This window comes from Lycium barbarum, chromosome 12, assembly GCF_019175385.1.
Source record: "Lycium barbarum isolate Lr01 chromosome 12, ASM1917538v2, whole genome shotgun sequence".
Lineage (NCBI taxonomy): Eukaryota > Viridiplantae > Streptophyta > Magnoliopsida > Solanales > Solanaceae > Lycium > Lycium barbarum.
This window is the reverse complement of record NC_083348.1, coordinates 71,878,478-71,896,795: the sequence shown is the minus strand read 5'-3', so window position 1 is coordinate 71,896,795 and position 18,318 is coordinate 71,878,478. Positions and strand designations below refer to the sequence as shown.

The window sequence follows — 18,318 nt, the reverse complement described above, 5'->3', positions numbered from 1 at the left end:
TAAGGAGAGATTCATACCTTATTCTTGCTAGAGAAGAAATATCTTCAATATCTACTTTGAATCCAAGCCAATTCCAACGCAAGACAAAACTATAATCGCGACTACACGTTACTCGGACCTCGATTAATATTCCGTCACTTGAAATTACTCAAAATCCTCATTTTTACGAGGTAAATATGCTCTCTTTTGCTTGCTGATTTTTCTGGAATATTTGGGAGATTATTATGACCAAAAAGAGGGATTTTAACCCTTTTATAGGTGGGTAAAGTCGGTGGCACTGTAGCACTACTGTAGCAGTTACTGTAGCGCGCATTTTGCTCTGTCAGCCTAACTTGTAACATCCATAATTTTCTACTCTGATGTCGTATCAACGAGCGGTTTATTGAGTTAGAAACTAGACTCGACGAACTTCATTCTAGTCTTTTGAAACACCTTAAAAATCTTATTATACTAGGAGATATACACCTCCAAAGTTGACCCAAAATTCTGTCCTTAATTCTGCCAACTTGTTCCAAATTTTCGACAAACTTATTTTCGTTGATTTGCTTAGTCCCGAAATCTTCCAAAACTCCCCATACATGATATTTATCATTTATTATACTTGATAATGGTCATGTTCTTGTGTTTCAAGGTTGTATTTCCCAGTAACGACTTACGAGATCATAATTCATCTTTTACTTCATTATTACGTACTTTCCATAGCTTGTAGCTTCCAAAACCTCATGGGACGTATCCGATACTCCATTACTACGGTGAAGTACGTGGAATGCTCATGCTCTGAAAGTGCGGGGTGTAACAATCAGGATCGTCGACCAAGGGTAGTATTGTAATTTCACAGCCAATATTAAAGCATTTCATTTTATTCTTCCATGGGCCCCATTTCTCATTCAATCTCTTTCATTTGTAGCTTCAATATATTTTGTTGTGCTCATTTACATATGTACGGTACTACAAATGATGTCATTTCAAATAGCATGTAATAATTATCAGCTAACCACATGTCACTTTTTACACTTTTACTTTTCACTCTTTTCTTTATGCTTACATAATTTTACTTCTTCATTTCATCTATAAACTCTTTAATACTTCTATAGTCAATGGCATGAATATACACTATTTATATTTAGTTGGGTATTTTATATACTCTTTTGATTTATATTTCGTAACAATTTAACTTCAAACGTTCCATTTTATCCTTAATGAAATGATTTACAACCACAGAATTTTTTATAACTTATTCTAGATTACAAATTTCAAAAGTATTTCTTTATTTTTTAAAACTCCGTGTCCAGTCAAACATCATCATATAAATTGTGATGGAGGAAGTAATATATTGTGGCACATTTTCTTAAATATACAAACAAAGCTTTATCATTTTAGTAATTAATTTCATTGGCTTTATTAACTAAATTGAATGTTCATATGTGCTTCTTTTATAAAATATTTTGATTATATAATTAAGATACAATAGTAAAACAAAACATCAAAATCTAATGCAAAAAAATAAAAACGTTCGGGAATAAATTAATTTTGACGGAGGATGAAATTCAAATAAATGATGGAGGATGAAATTCTTCAACTTTTTTTGACTTATAAAAATGTTCTTGAAGTACTTTTGCAGAAGAGCTTAATCAAAAGTATTAACAAATAAGAAAATGCTAAAATGTGTTTCTTCTCATTGTTGCTGGCTGTTAATAGCAAATGATGTTATTAAAAAGGTTCAAGTTCAGCATTGTAATAATTTCATTCCATTCACAAAAAAATATTAGAAAGTTGGAGAAAAACAATTTTTATTTTTATTCTCAAATTCTTTCAAAAAATATATACTATATGAAAAAATATTTTTCTTAATAAATAGAACTCTTTATCTCAAATTTATGTTTATTTGGGGAAAATATTCCTTAAATCCTTGATACCCAATAAACACCGAATATATTAGGATAGATATTATCAAAGTTGACTTCAAAGTAGCAAACTTTAATTTCTTAGTATTCTTTGTTTTCCGAAATAGTATTACTTTAACATTAACTAAAAAAAGTTATGGAAAGAATATTAATTTGCATACAAAATTTCTACTATATAGAAGAATCTAGAAGCAGCTCATGTGCAACATGTCTACTTCTTGGCAATTAATTTATTTTTAAGGGTATTTTCTACTTTTAGAATTTAGTGATTTTTTAAAACTATTTAAATTTAATTTTTATCAAATATAAAAATATATTATTATTTTTAAATAGATTAATCAAATTAAAACAAACAGTGTAACAAGGATTACATTAATAAGCAAAACCAATGAAGAGTTGCACGGGCTATATATATATAGGCCTGCCTACTTATCTTTTTCCTTGATTTTTTGCAGTTTTACTTTTTCCCCCATTTTATGTGCTTAACAGAATCCAAAGGTCACGTCTCTAAATTTGCCCATATTTAACCGTCCTCTCTTAATTGGAGTATATCTCTTCCTCTTCTCCTTTTTCAAGTAGAACTCCCGTGTTGCAGAACATCTTCTCCTTTTCTTCTCTTCCTCCCACTTATCAGAGGTAAAAATATATTTTTCCGTCTTCAATATGCTTATTTTCTCCTTCATTGTTTTGTTTGTTGTACTACTCAAGTTTGTATTTTTTTAGTTGTTTCGTTGTCCAGTTACGAAATTAGACAACTTTATTTTGATATGGTATGTGCTTCTTAATTTTTTTAGAAGCCATCAAGCACGGATACATCAATGATTCTACTGACAGTAATAAGTTTGGTTAAGAGATTGGGGCAACAAAAGCGATGGCACCAACCATGGCAAGAAACTGTGATGATCCATAGTAGTTTAGTTTCATTTTCAATAATTGTTGTTAGCCAGGTTCGAAGTCGAATTGCGCAGCTGAAGAAGTAGTTATTTCGCACAGATGGAGGGCCCAGATTATTTGTTCATTAATGAGCACAGAGGGTATAGATTAAGCCACGTCAGCTGGTTGTTATAAAATACCAACTGCAAGAGAGAGAAGGCAGCGAATTTCTGGTACTTCACATTCTTCTTCTCTCTTCTGACTTCTTCCTCTTTCTTATTCTCTCTCTCTCTCTCTCCTAAATTCTAATTCTTTCCTCCTCTAATTCTCAGGTTATCCATGGCTATTTTCATCTATCAGTATCTAGCTTAGTTTTATTCAGTTCAATTTCCTTTTGTATTCGCATTCCATTTCTTATATATAAAAATCCAGAAAATTGTTCCAAAGGTGTTTGATTCTATTTCCAATTTATAGTTGAGCTCAGATCTGTGTTCTGACAATTGGTATCAGAGCATCGATTTTGCGGCTCGTGTGGTGGATATGGCAGAAGGTACTCGTTGAAAGGTGATGGATGAAAAGCTTGCTAAACACGATGAGGTGTTAAATGAGGTGTTGAATAATCAACAAGAGGTGCGTACTACTCAGGAAGAGATGTGTGCTACTCAAGCTGGGATTCAGGGTACCTTGGAGTTGATTTTAGAGAGGTTGATAGCATTAGAGAGAGCACCTGCAGCTCAACATGGAGGTGGAGGGTTACTTCCAATTCCAGTACAGGCGAATAAGCAAATTTGAAACCAAATTCCACCACCTAAGTGGGAGCTGCCTAGCTCTGAAGGTCAGGAACCCAAGGTATGGATCGGTAAATGTGAAAGGTACTTTAACTTGTATAGGACCCAAGAGGACCAAAAAGTAGAGGTTGCTGCTCTATATTTAAATGGTACAACTGAAGTATGGTATCATTCCTTGGTATTGAGTAGGAGAACTTTGAGCTGGGATGAATTTAAAGAGGAATTAGTTAACAGGTTTGCAAAAGTACTAGCTGAGGATATAGTAGAGGAGTTTAACAAGTTAAAACAATGTGGGACTGTAGATGAGTTTCTAGGGAGGTTTGAAGATCTCAAGGCTCAAATGCTTGTTAGAAATCCATTACTAGATGAATCTCATTTCATATCCAGTTTCATAAGAGCATTGAAAGAAGAAATCAAGTTTGGTGTTAAGTTATTCAAACCTGACACATTGAAGTTTGCCATTGAACAAGCCAGGATATAAGAGAAAGCTATTGAAGCTGCTCTAAAGAAAGAGCAGGCTGAGGTCAAAAGCTACCCCACTGCGACTAAAACTTTGGCTATTAGGAATCCTTCAGCAGTCAGGACCAATGCTTTTAGACTGAGCCTTGAAGTGTATGAGTATAGAAAGAACAATAGATTGTGTTACAGGTGTGGGGAGAAATTTGTTGTGGAACACCAGTGCAACAAGAAGCAACTGAACTGTCTTATAGGGGAACTGGCACCTGAGCAACAAATAGGTGAAAATGAGATTGTAGAAGTGCCACCTGAATTGATAATTGAAGGTGGGATAGAGCAAGAAGTCCATGAAGCTATCTATATGAATGCCCTTTATGGTAATAATAGAGGAGAGAACACAATATTGGTAGGTGGGACTGTGAAGAAGAGGCAAATCATATTGATGATTCACTCTGGTAGTACTTATAGCTTTATAGACGAGCATACTGTTAAGGAGACTGGGTATCAAGCCACTTATTGTGCTCCAGTAAGAGTGACTGTGGCTGATGGAAACTATGTGATGTGCACCTCACATTGCAAGGGTTTCACTTGGAAAATGCATGGCAGGTCCTTCCAAGAAGACCTACTTCTTATTCCACTTGGAGGATGTGATCTAGTCCTAGGAAAAAAATGGATGAAAAAGCACAATCCTACCAAATTTGACCATGAAAAGAAGTGTGTTACCATTGGCAGGAAGAATAACAAGCTGGTGCTACATGGCATCACTGAAGTTGGAAAACTAAGCATGATGACTAGCAAATTTATGAGTAAGGTGCTGAAGAAAGGCCAAGCTCTTATAGCTCATCTGTTCATGATGAATGTAGAAGTGCAGAATGAGCAGGAGCAGGTTGAAGAAGTCATTCAAGAAGTGATAAGCCAATATGCAGATATATTTGCATAACCTAAAACATTACCTCCTATTAGAACCTTGGATCATTGTATACCTCTTAAACCTGGTGCTATGCCAGTTAGTTTAAGACCTTGCAGGTACAATTTTCACCAGAAAGATAAACTAGAAAAACAGTTGGAAGAAATGCTAGGAAGTGGCATAATTCAACCAAGTCAGTCTCTATTCTCCTCGCCTGCATTGCTGGTCAAGAAGAAAGATGGCAGCTAGAGATTCTGTGTGGACTACAGGGGACTTAATGACATTACTATTAAAGATAAGTATCCAATACCTATTGTGGATGACTTGTTGGATGAATTTCATAGTTCTACCATTTTTTCTAAGGTAGATCTCAGAGCTGGATACTACCAAATCATAATGAAAGTGGAGGATGTCTTCAAGACTGTTGTTAGGACACACATAGGCCATTATGAGTTCAGAGTGATGCCCTTTGGGCTCACCAGTGCACCAGTAACCTTCCAGGCACTGATGAATCGGGTTTTTCAACCTTATCTGAGAAAATTTGTATTAGTTTTCTTTGATGACATTCTCATTTATTGCTCAACCTTAGAGGATCATGTCAAACATTTGATAACTGTGTTTGACACTCTGAGGAAACATACTTTGTTTGCTAAGAAGTCTAAATGTTCTTTTGGGCAAGCACAGGTTGAGTACTTGGGACATGTCATCACTCATGAAGGGGTCTCTACTGATCCTAATAAGATTCAAGCCATGGTGGATTGGCCTACACCAAACTCACTTAGAGCTCTTAGGGGATTTCTAGGATTAACTGGATACTACAGAAAGTATGTTTCTAACTATGGAACCATATGCAGACATGGAACCATATGCAGACCTCTCACGGACTTACTTAAGAAGGATGCCTTCAAATGGAATTCAGAAGTTGATTTAGCTTTTGCAGCACTTAAAACTGCAATGACTTCTACACCTGTACTAGCATTGCCAGATTATACTCAAGAATTTGTGGTGGAGACTGATGCCAGTCATGGTGGCATTGGTGCAATACTCATGCAAGGGGGCAAACCAATAGCTTATTTTAGCAAGGTTTTGGCTCAAAAACATAGAGGCAGGTCCATATACGAGAAGGAATACATGGCACTGTTAAGTGCAGTAGATAAGTGGAGGCATTATCTACAGTTTAAACATTTTATAGTAAGGACAGATCACCATAGCTTGAAGTATCTATTAGACCAAAAAGTTACTTCAGCTATACAACAGAAAGGGTTGACCAAGCTACTTGGTCTAGATTATGAGGTGCAATACAAGAAAGGGGCAGAAAATAGGGTAGCTGATGCTCTTTCTAGACTACAAGAAGGAAGGGATGATCAGAGAGATTCTAGTCCTGGTCAGCTCTTTGCTATCAGTGCTTCTATTCATGTTTGGATGCAGGAGATAGTTACAAGTTATGAGGGTGATGCACATGTCCAGGAGTTTCTTTTACAGCTTTTTGAGCTGCTTTTACAGCTTTCCATAGACCTACAAGACCCCAGTATCTGGTATTATTCAGCTGGGATTCTCAGAATGAAGGGCAAGATTATATTGGAAACAATGGTAATTTGAGACAGCAGCTAATTGCTTCATTTCATGACTCTCCATCAGGTGGACACTCTGGCCAGTTGGGCACACTTAAGAGGTTAGCTCAATTGTTCACTTGGCCTAAAATGAAACAAATGGTGATTGACTATGTGTCCAGTTGTGACATATGCCATAGAAGTAAGGATAACAATGCAGCTTACCCTGGACTTTTTCAACCTCTTCCCATACCTAACCAAGTTTGGAGCCATATCAACATGGATTTTGTGAAAGGGTTGCCTAAGTCCAAGAACACGGATGTGATACTGGTAGTAGTTGATAGACTTACAAAATATGCTCATTTCATTGCCTTGTCCCACCCTTATACTGCAGCAATAGTTGCTGAGGTCTTTTGGAAAAGAATTCATAGTCTACATGGCACTCCTGAAACTATAGTTACTGACAGGGACAGGATATTCTTGAGCAACTTCTGGCAAGGATTGTTCAGGTTATTAGGAACTCAGCTGCATTATTGTACAGCCTATCACCCTCAAAGTGATGGCCAAACTGAAAGAGTTAACAGGTGTCTTGAGAATTATCTGAGATGTATGACTGCTAACAGACCTACACAGTGGAAACAGTGGTTATCTGCTACTGAATGGTAGTATAATTCAAATTTTCATACTAGTTTACAATGTACCCCTTTTGAAGCCTTATATGGTTACACCCCTCCTCAGTTATCTATTGGTCCCTTACTTGAAACTCTTGTTCCTGCTGCTGAGAATGTTGTGATGAAGAGACAACAAATGCTACAGTTGTTAAAGGACAATTTGAGTAAAGCTCAAGAAAGGATGAAGTTCTTTGCTGACAATAGGAGGACAGATAGGGAATTTATGGTTGGTGATATGGTCTATTTGAAACTTCAGCCTTATAGGAAATCCTTTATTTCTCTGAGAAGGAATCTTAAACTCAGTTCCAAGTACTATGGTCCTTACAAAATCCTTGCTAGGATAGGGCCTGTTGCTTATAAATTGGAGTTGCCCGTAACCTCTAAAGTGCATACTGTATTTCATGTTTCATTACTCAAGAAGAAGGTTGGGGATAGAGTGGTGGTGCAAACTGATCTTCCCATTACTAGTGATGATGGACAGTTCCTAGTTAGACCAGTTGCTATTCTTGAACGACAACTGGTTAAGAAAAATAACATAACTGCAGTCAATGTTTTGGTCCAATGGTCCAACCTTCCTCCTGAAGATGCCACTTGGGAGGATTCCCAAGATTTGCAAACTAAGTTTCCTGGTTTTGATACCAATCCTTGAGGTCAAGGATTGTTTGAAGGAGTGGAGTATGTGATGATCCATAGTAGTTTAGTTTTATTTTCAATAATTGTTGTTAGCCGGGTTCGAAGTCGAATTGCGCAGCTGAAACAGTAGTTATTTCGCACAGATGGAGGGCCCAGATTATTTGTTCATTAATGAGCACAGAGGGTATAGATTAAGCCACGTCAGCTGGTTGTTATAGAATACCAACTGCAAGAGAGAGAAGGCAGTGAATTTCTGGTACTTCACACTCTTCTCCTCTCTTCTGACTTCTTCCTCTTTCTTATTCTCTCTCTCCTAAATTCTAATTCTTTCCTCATCTAATTCTCAGCTTATCCATGGCTATGGCGAATTCATCTATCAGTATCGAGCTTAGTTTTATTCAGTTTAATTTCCTTTTGTATTCGCATTCCATTTTTTATATATAAAAATCCAGAAAATTGTTCCAAAGGTGTTTGATTCTATTTCCAATTTATAGTTGAGCTCAGATCTGTGTTCAGATCCTGACAGAAATAGAGTGTCCAACTTAAATGCGAAGAGAAATTTGGAGTTCTTCCAAAATAACAATCACATCAAATATGTACGTATTCTTCAACGTTCTAAGGTTAATTACCTTTCAAGTCAAAGTTGTCGGGATTGGTAGTTCCAGCACTCATGTGACAAACACGACAACCTTATAATCGATCGTTAATTAGATGACCACACAGATTGGTCTGCTCCAAACCCATAGGCTACGATTATGGTTCAACCCCCTGTTCCTAAAATCTTCACGCTCTACGCTACCTCAACTATCCGCATCACATGTTTCCTTTAATTGTTGAAATCAAGGATTTGTGGTTATGGTTGCCTCTTACGTTCTTTTTGATTTTGAAAAAGGGTGCAAGGGAAAGAAAAAGGCAGGACTTCTTCGTCTTAACACTTTTTGCTTTGTTTGGGTCTTGGTCTTCAGAATTAAAGCAAGGATGACTACAAGTGTATAACCACATATTTTGGTGTTTTATTGCTCTTTGGTGCAAGATACTCTATCTCTATCAATAATACATATATGAATTTCATCTCCCTTCCTCCTTTTCTTTTTTTGCAATCTTCTATTTGTCTTTAATGTTACAAATTCAAAAACCGTGTTGGTAAAAAAGGTCTAAAGGTCATTATTAAAGAAAGAATCGGTTTGTGCATTAGAGACCTCAATTAACCCAAGCAAGAACAACCATTTCATCAATTAGAGATAAATAGACTATGAGGTCCTTGAGACTTGAGAGATACGAAATATTAGGCTAGGAACTTCGATGTTCCTATTCGTTCTAATTTATATGTACAAATAATTGATTTTTATAGTCTAAGGTAAGTCATTCTGCAATTCCTTTGAGTTTCTATGTGGGAAGGAATAGTGAAGAAAAAAACTGATATAATTATGTAGAGTTTATAGGGGATTATTCTTTGTTTCTTTTACGCAGCCAAAGCCTGTTGACATGTATGTAGAGTGCAGATGTAGAAAAAAAAAGGCTTGGCTGAAATTAGACTTGCAAACTAAATAATTGTGTCCATTCTTCTCTGTGCAATATGCTTCTGAGGTTTTATGAATGCTTATTTTAGTTGAAAGTTGTAAAACTAAAGAATTTACTGTTCATAAAAAATTCTGTAGCTGCTTATTTTTAGATGAGAATATTAATATTATTATCATTATATAAAAAATATGGTTAGCAATAATTCTTTAGTGGGTTATCTATAGATGTAGATATGTAATATTGTAGTATATATAAGGAAAAAACGTAACTGTAGCAAATGTTTGAGCTGTATAAGTATATTGGTGCTCTATGTTATGATTTCTCTTTACCTTGCTTTAGTTTATTGCACATATCCACAAGATGATGACCGTGCGAGGTTGCAACAGTTTTGAGGAAACAAACAATGAAAAATTCCTTTTGAAGAACTACTAAGAGCCCGTTTGGATTGGCTTACAGCTTAAAGCTGTTTGCAGCTTATAAGCTGAAAAAAATAAGTTGGGGTAGTCCAACTTATTTTTTTTGGCTTATAAGCTGTTTTCAGCTTATAAGCTGCTTTAGATAAACTAAGTCAAATGGGTCCAATTATTTTTTTGAGCTTAATTTAAGCATAAAATGACTTTAAGCTGGTCAGCCAAACACTCAAAAAAGCTGAAAACAACTTATAAGCCAACTTATAAGTCAATCCAAACGGGCTCTAAGCCTTGCTTGATTATCAAACCTGCACAAACTCGGATTTCGCAAACTTCTTTCACTATTTGCAGTAATACAGTATTAATCATTATTTTAAATGTTGAATTACAAACAATTTCATTCCTTCTACTCAAAGATATGAATTTTTTTCTAAATAGCATTTGCTTATGAAAAAATTAATAATCATGCTTTTTAACAGTGTTTTAAAAGGCGGGGCGTTTTACATACGCCTCGCCGAGGCGTAAGCCTCGAGGCACAGGGCGTAAGCCCCATGGGTATTTAATTTTTAGTATTTCTTAAAATAATATAATTACAATAAATATTTTTAAATAGGTAAAATTACATAAAAAAATAAAAGAATACTGTAAATAAATTAAATATATATATATATATATGTGTGTGTGTGTGTGTGTGTGTGTGTGTGTGAGCGCGCGCGCGCGCTTGATCCTCACAAAAAAATGATCAAAGCAATCTATTATACACCGCTTATAACTTGTAATTATATATAACATAATTTTACAAGTATAAACAATACAATGAAATAAAAGCTATTATGAAATGCAAAACAATTCTAACATTTTAACTTTCAAACACGGAAAAAAACACAGTTTCTTAAAACACTATTACTATCATACTATTCATTTTATCTCCCTACAAGCAAATAATCAATAAAATTTATCAATATTACAATTAAAACATAACTTCTTCATGAACAAAAAATAAAATTATATGATAATTCTGATACATGGGACTTATGACCAATGACAAGTGAAAATGTACAATTCCGCTATGTGTTTTTAAAAGAAATATTAAGTGATATTCACCCTCACAACGTTCTCAACTAGTAAATATCCAATACTACGACTTGTTATATGAGTTACACCCAATCTTCTATTTCTATAGATGAAAAACTATTAAGTATCATTATTTTGTTAAACAATTATGAGGGTGAATGATTTTAATTAAGGAATTTAAAATATAATTTGTGTAAGAACTGTTAGGCGAGCCCTGGGCGTTGGGCGTTAGGCGTGTTTAGGGCGTAAGCCTCATAGGAACTAAGTCCCGCACGTTAGCCCCAGGGCGTTTTGCCACTGCCCTGCCCTGAGGCGAACCCTAGGGCGAGTCCTGACACTGCCTTTTAAAACAATGCTTTTTAAGCATAGGATTGTTTTTCTCCCACTATTTATGTGAAATTGCTTATATGGCAAGTGTTGGAGCTAACTAGAAAAAATGGTTATATATGATAGAATTAATTTCTATATGCATAACACGAAAAATATTTCTATATCGATTAAATTTATCAAAACTTTATTTCGTAAGTAATTTTGTCTTAACCGCACGAAGCGCGAGTAAATTTACTAGTTGGAAGAAAGACAAATTACCCCCCCCCCCCCCCCCATTTGGATGGTTGTTTCTCGTGGTTCATTAATATACAGTACGGTATGGTATGGTATCGCATTGTATTGTAATGTATTAAGGGCAAAGGTGCAAATATGCCCCTCAACTTTTCGATTTAGAGCAGATGTACCTCTCGTTACAAAATGGTGCAAATATACCCTTTTCGTTGACGGGAATTTTTTTTAAAATCATTTAGGTTATTTTTTAATTAAAAAAATTCCACGTGACTTGTAAAAAAAAAGTCTACCTATTTATTTTTTAGTAGACATATTTTTTTCGAAAGCCACATGGTAATCTTTTTTCCTAGTGTGTCGGGACTGGTTCATTTAAAAGAATATCTCCATGACTTTAAAAAAATAAGTCTACCAATTTTTTTAAACAACCAGACCCGATCCACCAGAAAACAAGACTTGGTTGTTGTCCCCGCTATAGTGGACCATACAGAATCCTGCGAAGGTTTGGTCAAGTGGCTTATGAGCTTCAGTTGCTGCAAGACTTGGTTGTTGTGCACCCAGTATTTCATGTATCCATGTTGAGAAAGTGTGTGGGAGACCCCTCATTGGTTGTCCCGACTGATAGCATAACAATCAATGATACTTTGACTTACGAAGAAGTCCCAGTGAAAATCCTTGATTGTCAGGTTTGCAAGTTGAGAACGAAAGAATTTGCTTCAGTGAAAGTCCTTTGAAGGAGTAAAAAAGTTGAGGAGGCTATGTGGGAAGCAGAAGAGGACATGAAGTCCAAATATCCCCATCTCTTTGAAGAGTAAGCAGAAAGCGTTGAAGGTAAATTATCTTCCCATTCAGATTTCCTTTCATGGTTTCCCTGTTTCCAGTATTCAGTCAGTTTAGTAATCACTCAGCCCAGCGTTCATTCAGTCAGTTCAGTAGCTATCCAGCTCAGCAAGCTAATTAGTTTAGTATCCCTTTCATGTCAGTTTTCATATGTTCATGTCAGTTAGTGTACACATGTCTCAGCAGTCACTCCTTACCACCCATCATTCGAGGACGAATGATCCCAAGGGAGAGATATTGTAACACCTCAGACCTTTAACTTAAGCTTTGACCATGATTCTAGACTTAGAAAAATCAGACAGAGGTGTTGGAGCTGGAAATTGGAATTTGCAGGTAAAGTGTGGGTTGTACTTCAAAGTACGGGATCCAAGTACGGGACGTACTTCTATCCCGTACTTCGCTACGAAAATTAGTTACTCACTGGAATTTGGCATTCCAGGTACAGGCCACAAGGTGCGGCCCGTACTTCAAAGTACGGGACGTATTTGGCGCCCGTACTTCGTTCGCTACAGTGAACAGTATAAATACGCAGACTCAACTTCATTTTCTTATTTTCAAGTTCCTGAACCCTAGAACGACCTGCTGTCCTCCTCCATCACCAAGAACACTAAGTTAAGCAATCCTAACCTATTCCAAATGGATTCTAACATATATTTATGAACATTAAGCAAGAATTCATTGTTCTTAACCTAGGGTTTTCAAGAAAACCCATATAAGGGTTCAAGGCTTAGGCTTTTGAGATTCTTCTCAAAGTTCGTACCTTTCTTGAAAATTTTGGAGCATATACAGGTATGTGAGGCTAACTATCTACTAGGGAATGCTCATGATTCTCCTTACGCCTCATTATTCATGCTTATCAGTAATTTGACTCAGAATACAGTTTAGACCTAGTTTCTTGAATAGTTGTAGAACTGCCATCTTCTAGGGTTATAGTTTCATAATTCGTTCATGGTAATCATTTTGAATATCATGAACTCAATACGTAATATTATAGACTTGTATATTGACATCGCATGAGTCTCAGTCAGTGTAATCAGATATTGGCTTAAGTTCTATAATCAGAAACAGTTATCATGCTATCAACTATAGCCCAGTCTCAGTCTTGTAAATTGTTTAATGTTGAACACCTGTATCTGTATTTTTGGGCCCTAGGCCACAGTTTATATTTACAGTAATACAGGTGGTTCTTCATTCAGAATAGGGAGCAATTCATATCCTTACCTCCCTGTTTAGTTCCGTTTACAGTTATCAGTTTCAGTACTTATATTTCCTTTTTTCAGTTGCTTTACATGCCAGTACAATTCAAATGTGTTGATGTCCTTTTTTATTTACTTGGGGGCCTGCATCTCGCAATGCAGGCAATGATATACAGGTTGACGATCCAGCTAGCTAGGACTGCTCGTATCAGCTGCTTGGTGAGCCCAGTTCCTTCGAGGCGTTATCCTGCTTTCGGTCTTTTCCAGTTTTAGACAGTTATCTTTTCAGTATTCTTTAGAGGCTTCACAGACATAGTCTAGTCAGTCATATATTAGCAAACCTTGATGTGTTAGCCTTGTTGGCATTGATTTCAGATGATTTAGACTTAAATAGTATTTTTCGCATTTAATATATTTCAACCATACTTTTTAGTAGATCAGCATGTGTTATTCTTATTTCCATATTTTAGCATGTTTTGATATCACATGTTGATTCAGCCAGCCTATGGATTTGCTCGGTCACATGCAGTTAGGCACCGAGTGATGTGTTACGCCTAGGCCATGGTTCGAGGTGTGACAAGAACTTTTAGCAAAGCCTTGCCTTGCGATTTTTTTTTTTTTTACTGTGCGGGGGTTCGAACCCAGAACTTCAAGGTATTTTCGGTCACCTTTTCAAGCGAAGGGCAAAACTTAAAGACCAGCAATTTGAGGGGCAAAATTTAAAGACCACCCCAAAAGAAGGACAATCCCGCGCAAAATAAAAAATGCAATTTCTTCACATTGTTTTGCACATCTTGACTGATCAACCCATTTAATTAGCTTTTGAGTAGAATTCGACCATGATGTATTTATGGATTGGACCCTCAATTGATTCAGTTCTTTGGACCCGCCCAAGTGTCCAAATTGCCACCCTTAGTTTTTTTTTCTTTTTTTTTTTAATTTAAAGCCACCTTCATGGTGTGTGGGGGGGGGGGGGGGGGGGGTTAGGCGACCCCTGTCTTATATATTAAAATCCAAAATGAGAATACATGAGCTCGAGGTACATGCTGCCTAACCTCTCCGAGTCTACTTAAGCCAATGGACATGCCCATTGTACTATAATGTTTCTTCCAAGACAATGTCTTGGTAATCAAGCAGAAATTATCGCCCGAAGGCTCTTTACAATTGATGAGAATAGTGCTCTCATATTTTCCTTTGGGCTCACAAAAAAGTAGGTACCAACTATACATTATGTACCACATCACTAAGATTGATTTCTTTAGCTTTTTTGTTCCTTACCCGAAAGTTTGGAAAACCTGCTTTGTCCAGATTGATCAGACCTTTGACCTTTAGGGGGAGATCATCAAAATTGTTGTAAAGCTTGTTGGTCTGGAACGAGTGGCTCAATGAAGCAAGAGTGTCCGCCACCTTGTTAGCTTCTCTAAAACAGTGCTTAATCGACCAAGAAGTGCCAGTCAAAGCTCTTTTAATTGCGTCAACTTGCCAAGGGATCTTGAATACATCTTTAACCCATGCTGCAAGGATCATGGAATCAGTTTCCAATTCCAATGAATTTATCCCATTTTGAATGCTCCATTGGATGCCAAAAAGAAGAGCTTTGGCTTCGGCCACATTGTTGGAAACCTCGTCAAATGGGATGGAGTATGCCATGATCATCTTCCCTTGAGAGTCTCTTATCACACCTCCTCCACCACTGGATCCATCCTTGTGACTTCCATCGCTATTAATTTTGAGAAAGTTAATGGCTGGTCTCTTCCAGAAGACTGTCCTGCACACTTTAAAAGCCATTTTTTTCTCAAGAAGGCAAGTTAGTTCCATCCAAGATAAGTCATATTTAAAATTAAGAAACTGAAGTCTTACTATATTTAAAATATTTTGGGAGATCTGATAAAGAATTCTGGGCAAGAAAGGTTTTTTACTGCCATATTTACCACTGCATCTTGTTTTCCACAAAAACCAAGTAATGATTATAGGGCAAATTTTGAAGAGAAAAGCAATAATAGGATTAGAAGGTCTTGAATTCCACCAAGTATCAAGGGCAAGCTGCAAGGAATTGAAATGGCTAGGAATGCCAAATTGGCAACCAAAGTGGTTCCATACAGCAGCCGCAAGTGGTCCGTCAAGAAAAATATGATTTAAAGTTTCAGGTTGTATTATCCTGCAACAGACACAGTTAAAAGTATCATTAGTATGAGCTCTGTTAATAATATCCTCGGTTGGGACTTTCCTCTTAAGAATTCTCCACACAAAGAAGGACATTTTGAAAGGTATGGACTTGTTCCACAATTTGCTCATAAAAGGAACCTCCCTTCTAGGTGACCTCAAGAAATTCCATGCACTTCCTGTCGAAAAGTTGCCTGAGTTTGTTTTCATCCAGCATGGTTTATCCTCTTCATCGTAAAATTTGAGATTCATATGAAGAATGTGATCTTTGATGTTATCAGGTACATCCCCACATGCATTCCAGTACCAGTTTTGTCTGTTAAAGGCATCTCTAATGACACTCCAATTGGGGACAGTCCCTGTTGGTAGTAGTTTATAGAGAGGACCTAGAGAAGTCCATTGATCATACCAAAAAGAGACATTGCCTCTACCAATATTCCAGAAAATAGCCTTCTCCACTTTTTCTTTGATGTCAGCCATGGATTTCCAGTTGTGGGATTGACCACTCCTCCATTTAACAGTGACATGATGGGATCAGGACTATATTTAGTTTTGAGAAATTGACTCCACAGAGAGTCTTGAGTCCTAAATCTCCACCATTGTTTGGCACTATAGGCTTTACAAATATCCATGAGCTTCCTGAAATTAGCTCCTCCCTCAGTATAGGGAAAAGATAAATTATCCCTGGATGCCCAGTGTTGTCTTTTTGCACCATCAACACCACTCCAGAAAAATCTATTGAATTCTTTTTCAATGATCTCAAAAACTGTAGAGAGAGGGTGCATAACAGCAAGTAAATGGGAGGGCATGGCTTGAAGGACATGTTTTAAAAGGATACTTTTACCTCCAGTTGAAAGAAATTTATTATTCCAACCCCTAGTTCTTGCCAAGATTTTATCTATCATACCAGAGAAGGTGGAAATTCTCTTTCTTCCCAAATAAAGTGGGCTACCAAGGTACTGGAAGGGGAAGGATTCTTTTTTCATTCCAGTTAGTCTAGCAGCTCGGTTTGTCCTTCTTGAACTAGCTTTCGGATGGAGAATTATGGAACTTTTATGCTTGTTAACTATTTGACTAGAAGCTTCTTCATAAGTTCTCAGCACCCGCATGATCCTTTTTAAAGATTTCCTGTTACCACTTGTGAAAAGAATAACATCATCTGCAAAACAAAGGTGGTTAATCTTAGGACCATTCTTATGAATATAAAAATTCCTAAAATTCAGATCATCATGTAATTTGTTAAGTAAAACAGATAGTAATTCAGCACTAAGAACAAAAAGGGAAGGGGATAAAGGGTCTCCCTGTCTAAGTCCATTTTCTGATTTGAAGAAGCCATATCTGCCACCATTGAGGACTAATGAGTACCAATTATTGGAAATGAATCTGAACACCAAATCCACCAATTTTTCATCAAAGCCAAGTTTTCTAAGTACAGCACAGAGGTAAGGCCATGACACCTTATCGTAGGCTTTGGCCATGTCAAGCTTGATAACTAGGTTTCCTCCGTTGTTGGGCTTATTCATATTGTTGATTATTTCCTGAGCCAAGAGAATACTTTCCGATATCATTCTTCCTTTAATAAAGCCACTCTGGTTTTTAGAAATGATGTTTGGAAGTATGGAAGCAAGTTTGGTATTGATAAGCTTTGAGATGATTTTGCTAGTAACGTTGCATAAACTAATAGGCCTGAGGTCGGAGAAAAATTGCGGATTTTCCACTTTAGGAATCATTGTTGACACCTAATTTTGGCTCGACGTGCTTAAAATTAACGTTTTGGGGGGCCCTGATTCGTTAAAGAGCACGAAATACATTTTTACATTTTTTCAACAATTTATTGATGATTACCCTTTTTTAGGAATTTTTTCAATTTATTGTCATTTTTTTCAAGAACCATTATTTTGCACATGTATAGCACAATATTACCATTTTCATGCAATTAAATTGTTTCTTAATTTTATAGCAATACATTTTCATATCTTGCACATTAATATTTATATTTTATACTTACGTTATTATTTATACATGTATTAATTAATTATATTTTAGTGCAGTCCGACAGTGTAGAAAACATTGGAGCAATTAATTTTTAAACGCGGAGCAAGAATTCGATCAAGTAAAGGTCTTATCACTTTTTAAAAAACAAAGTTGATTGAGGTGATGTGTTGGGGACAAAGGGGTATGACTTCATTATTTTTTGGACAAAAAAGAGGTGTTTATTTATATTATAAGAAAAGGGTGGAGTTAATTTAATTATTGGACACACACACATCACAACATCAGATTTTTTTGTTTCTAAACCTAAATATTTCTCTCTCTCTAAACATTTCCCTCTCCTCACTTTCTCTCTTTCCATCCGCCGCCACCCACCACCGCGAAACCACCAAACCCCAACAACAGCAGCCGACGAGCAACAACACCTGCCCTCTGATCGCTCCTTTTCTTCTCCTCACTTTCTTCTTGTATTTTTGTTTCCATGTATCTCCGACGAAGCTCGCTGCTCCGACGAACTCGTTGGCCCGACTGATTGTTCCTCGCCCATGTTTTGCTACTTTTGTGCTTCTGTATTGCTGCTACAAAATCCTTTATTGTGTTGCTCATTTTAGTTATTTTTGCCATAGTTTGGTTGCTGCCCATTATAAATTTTTCTTTGTTTGGCTATTTTCCCGTCACACTTTGTTGTTGCTTCATTCTTGTTTTTGCCACTGGTTGTTGACATTTTCGGACCACTTTGGACATTCTTTTGTTAAATTTGTGTTGATTGTTGCTCCTGCTTT

At 36.5% G+C, this 18,318-nt stretch overlaps 1 protein-coding gene across 1 annotated transcript; it reads right to left on the bottom strand.

Annotated features, from left to right (window-relative positions):
• Positions 1 to 14,602: 14,602 nt before the first annotated feature.
• LOC132624410 (uncharacterized) lies at positions 14,603 to 17,274 on the bottom strand. Its single transcript, XM_060339194.1, has 3 exons — positions 15,954 to 17,274; positions 15,657 to 15,903; positions 14,603 to 15,539 (listed from the first exon to the last, which is right to left on the bottom strand). The coding sequence occupies exons 1-3, from the start codon at positions 17,272 to 17,274 to the stop codon at positions 14,603 to 14,605; spliced, it is 2,505 nt and encodes an 834-aa protein (XP_060195177.1).
• Between the last annotated feature and the right edge of the window lie 1,044 nt (positions 17,275 to 18,318).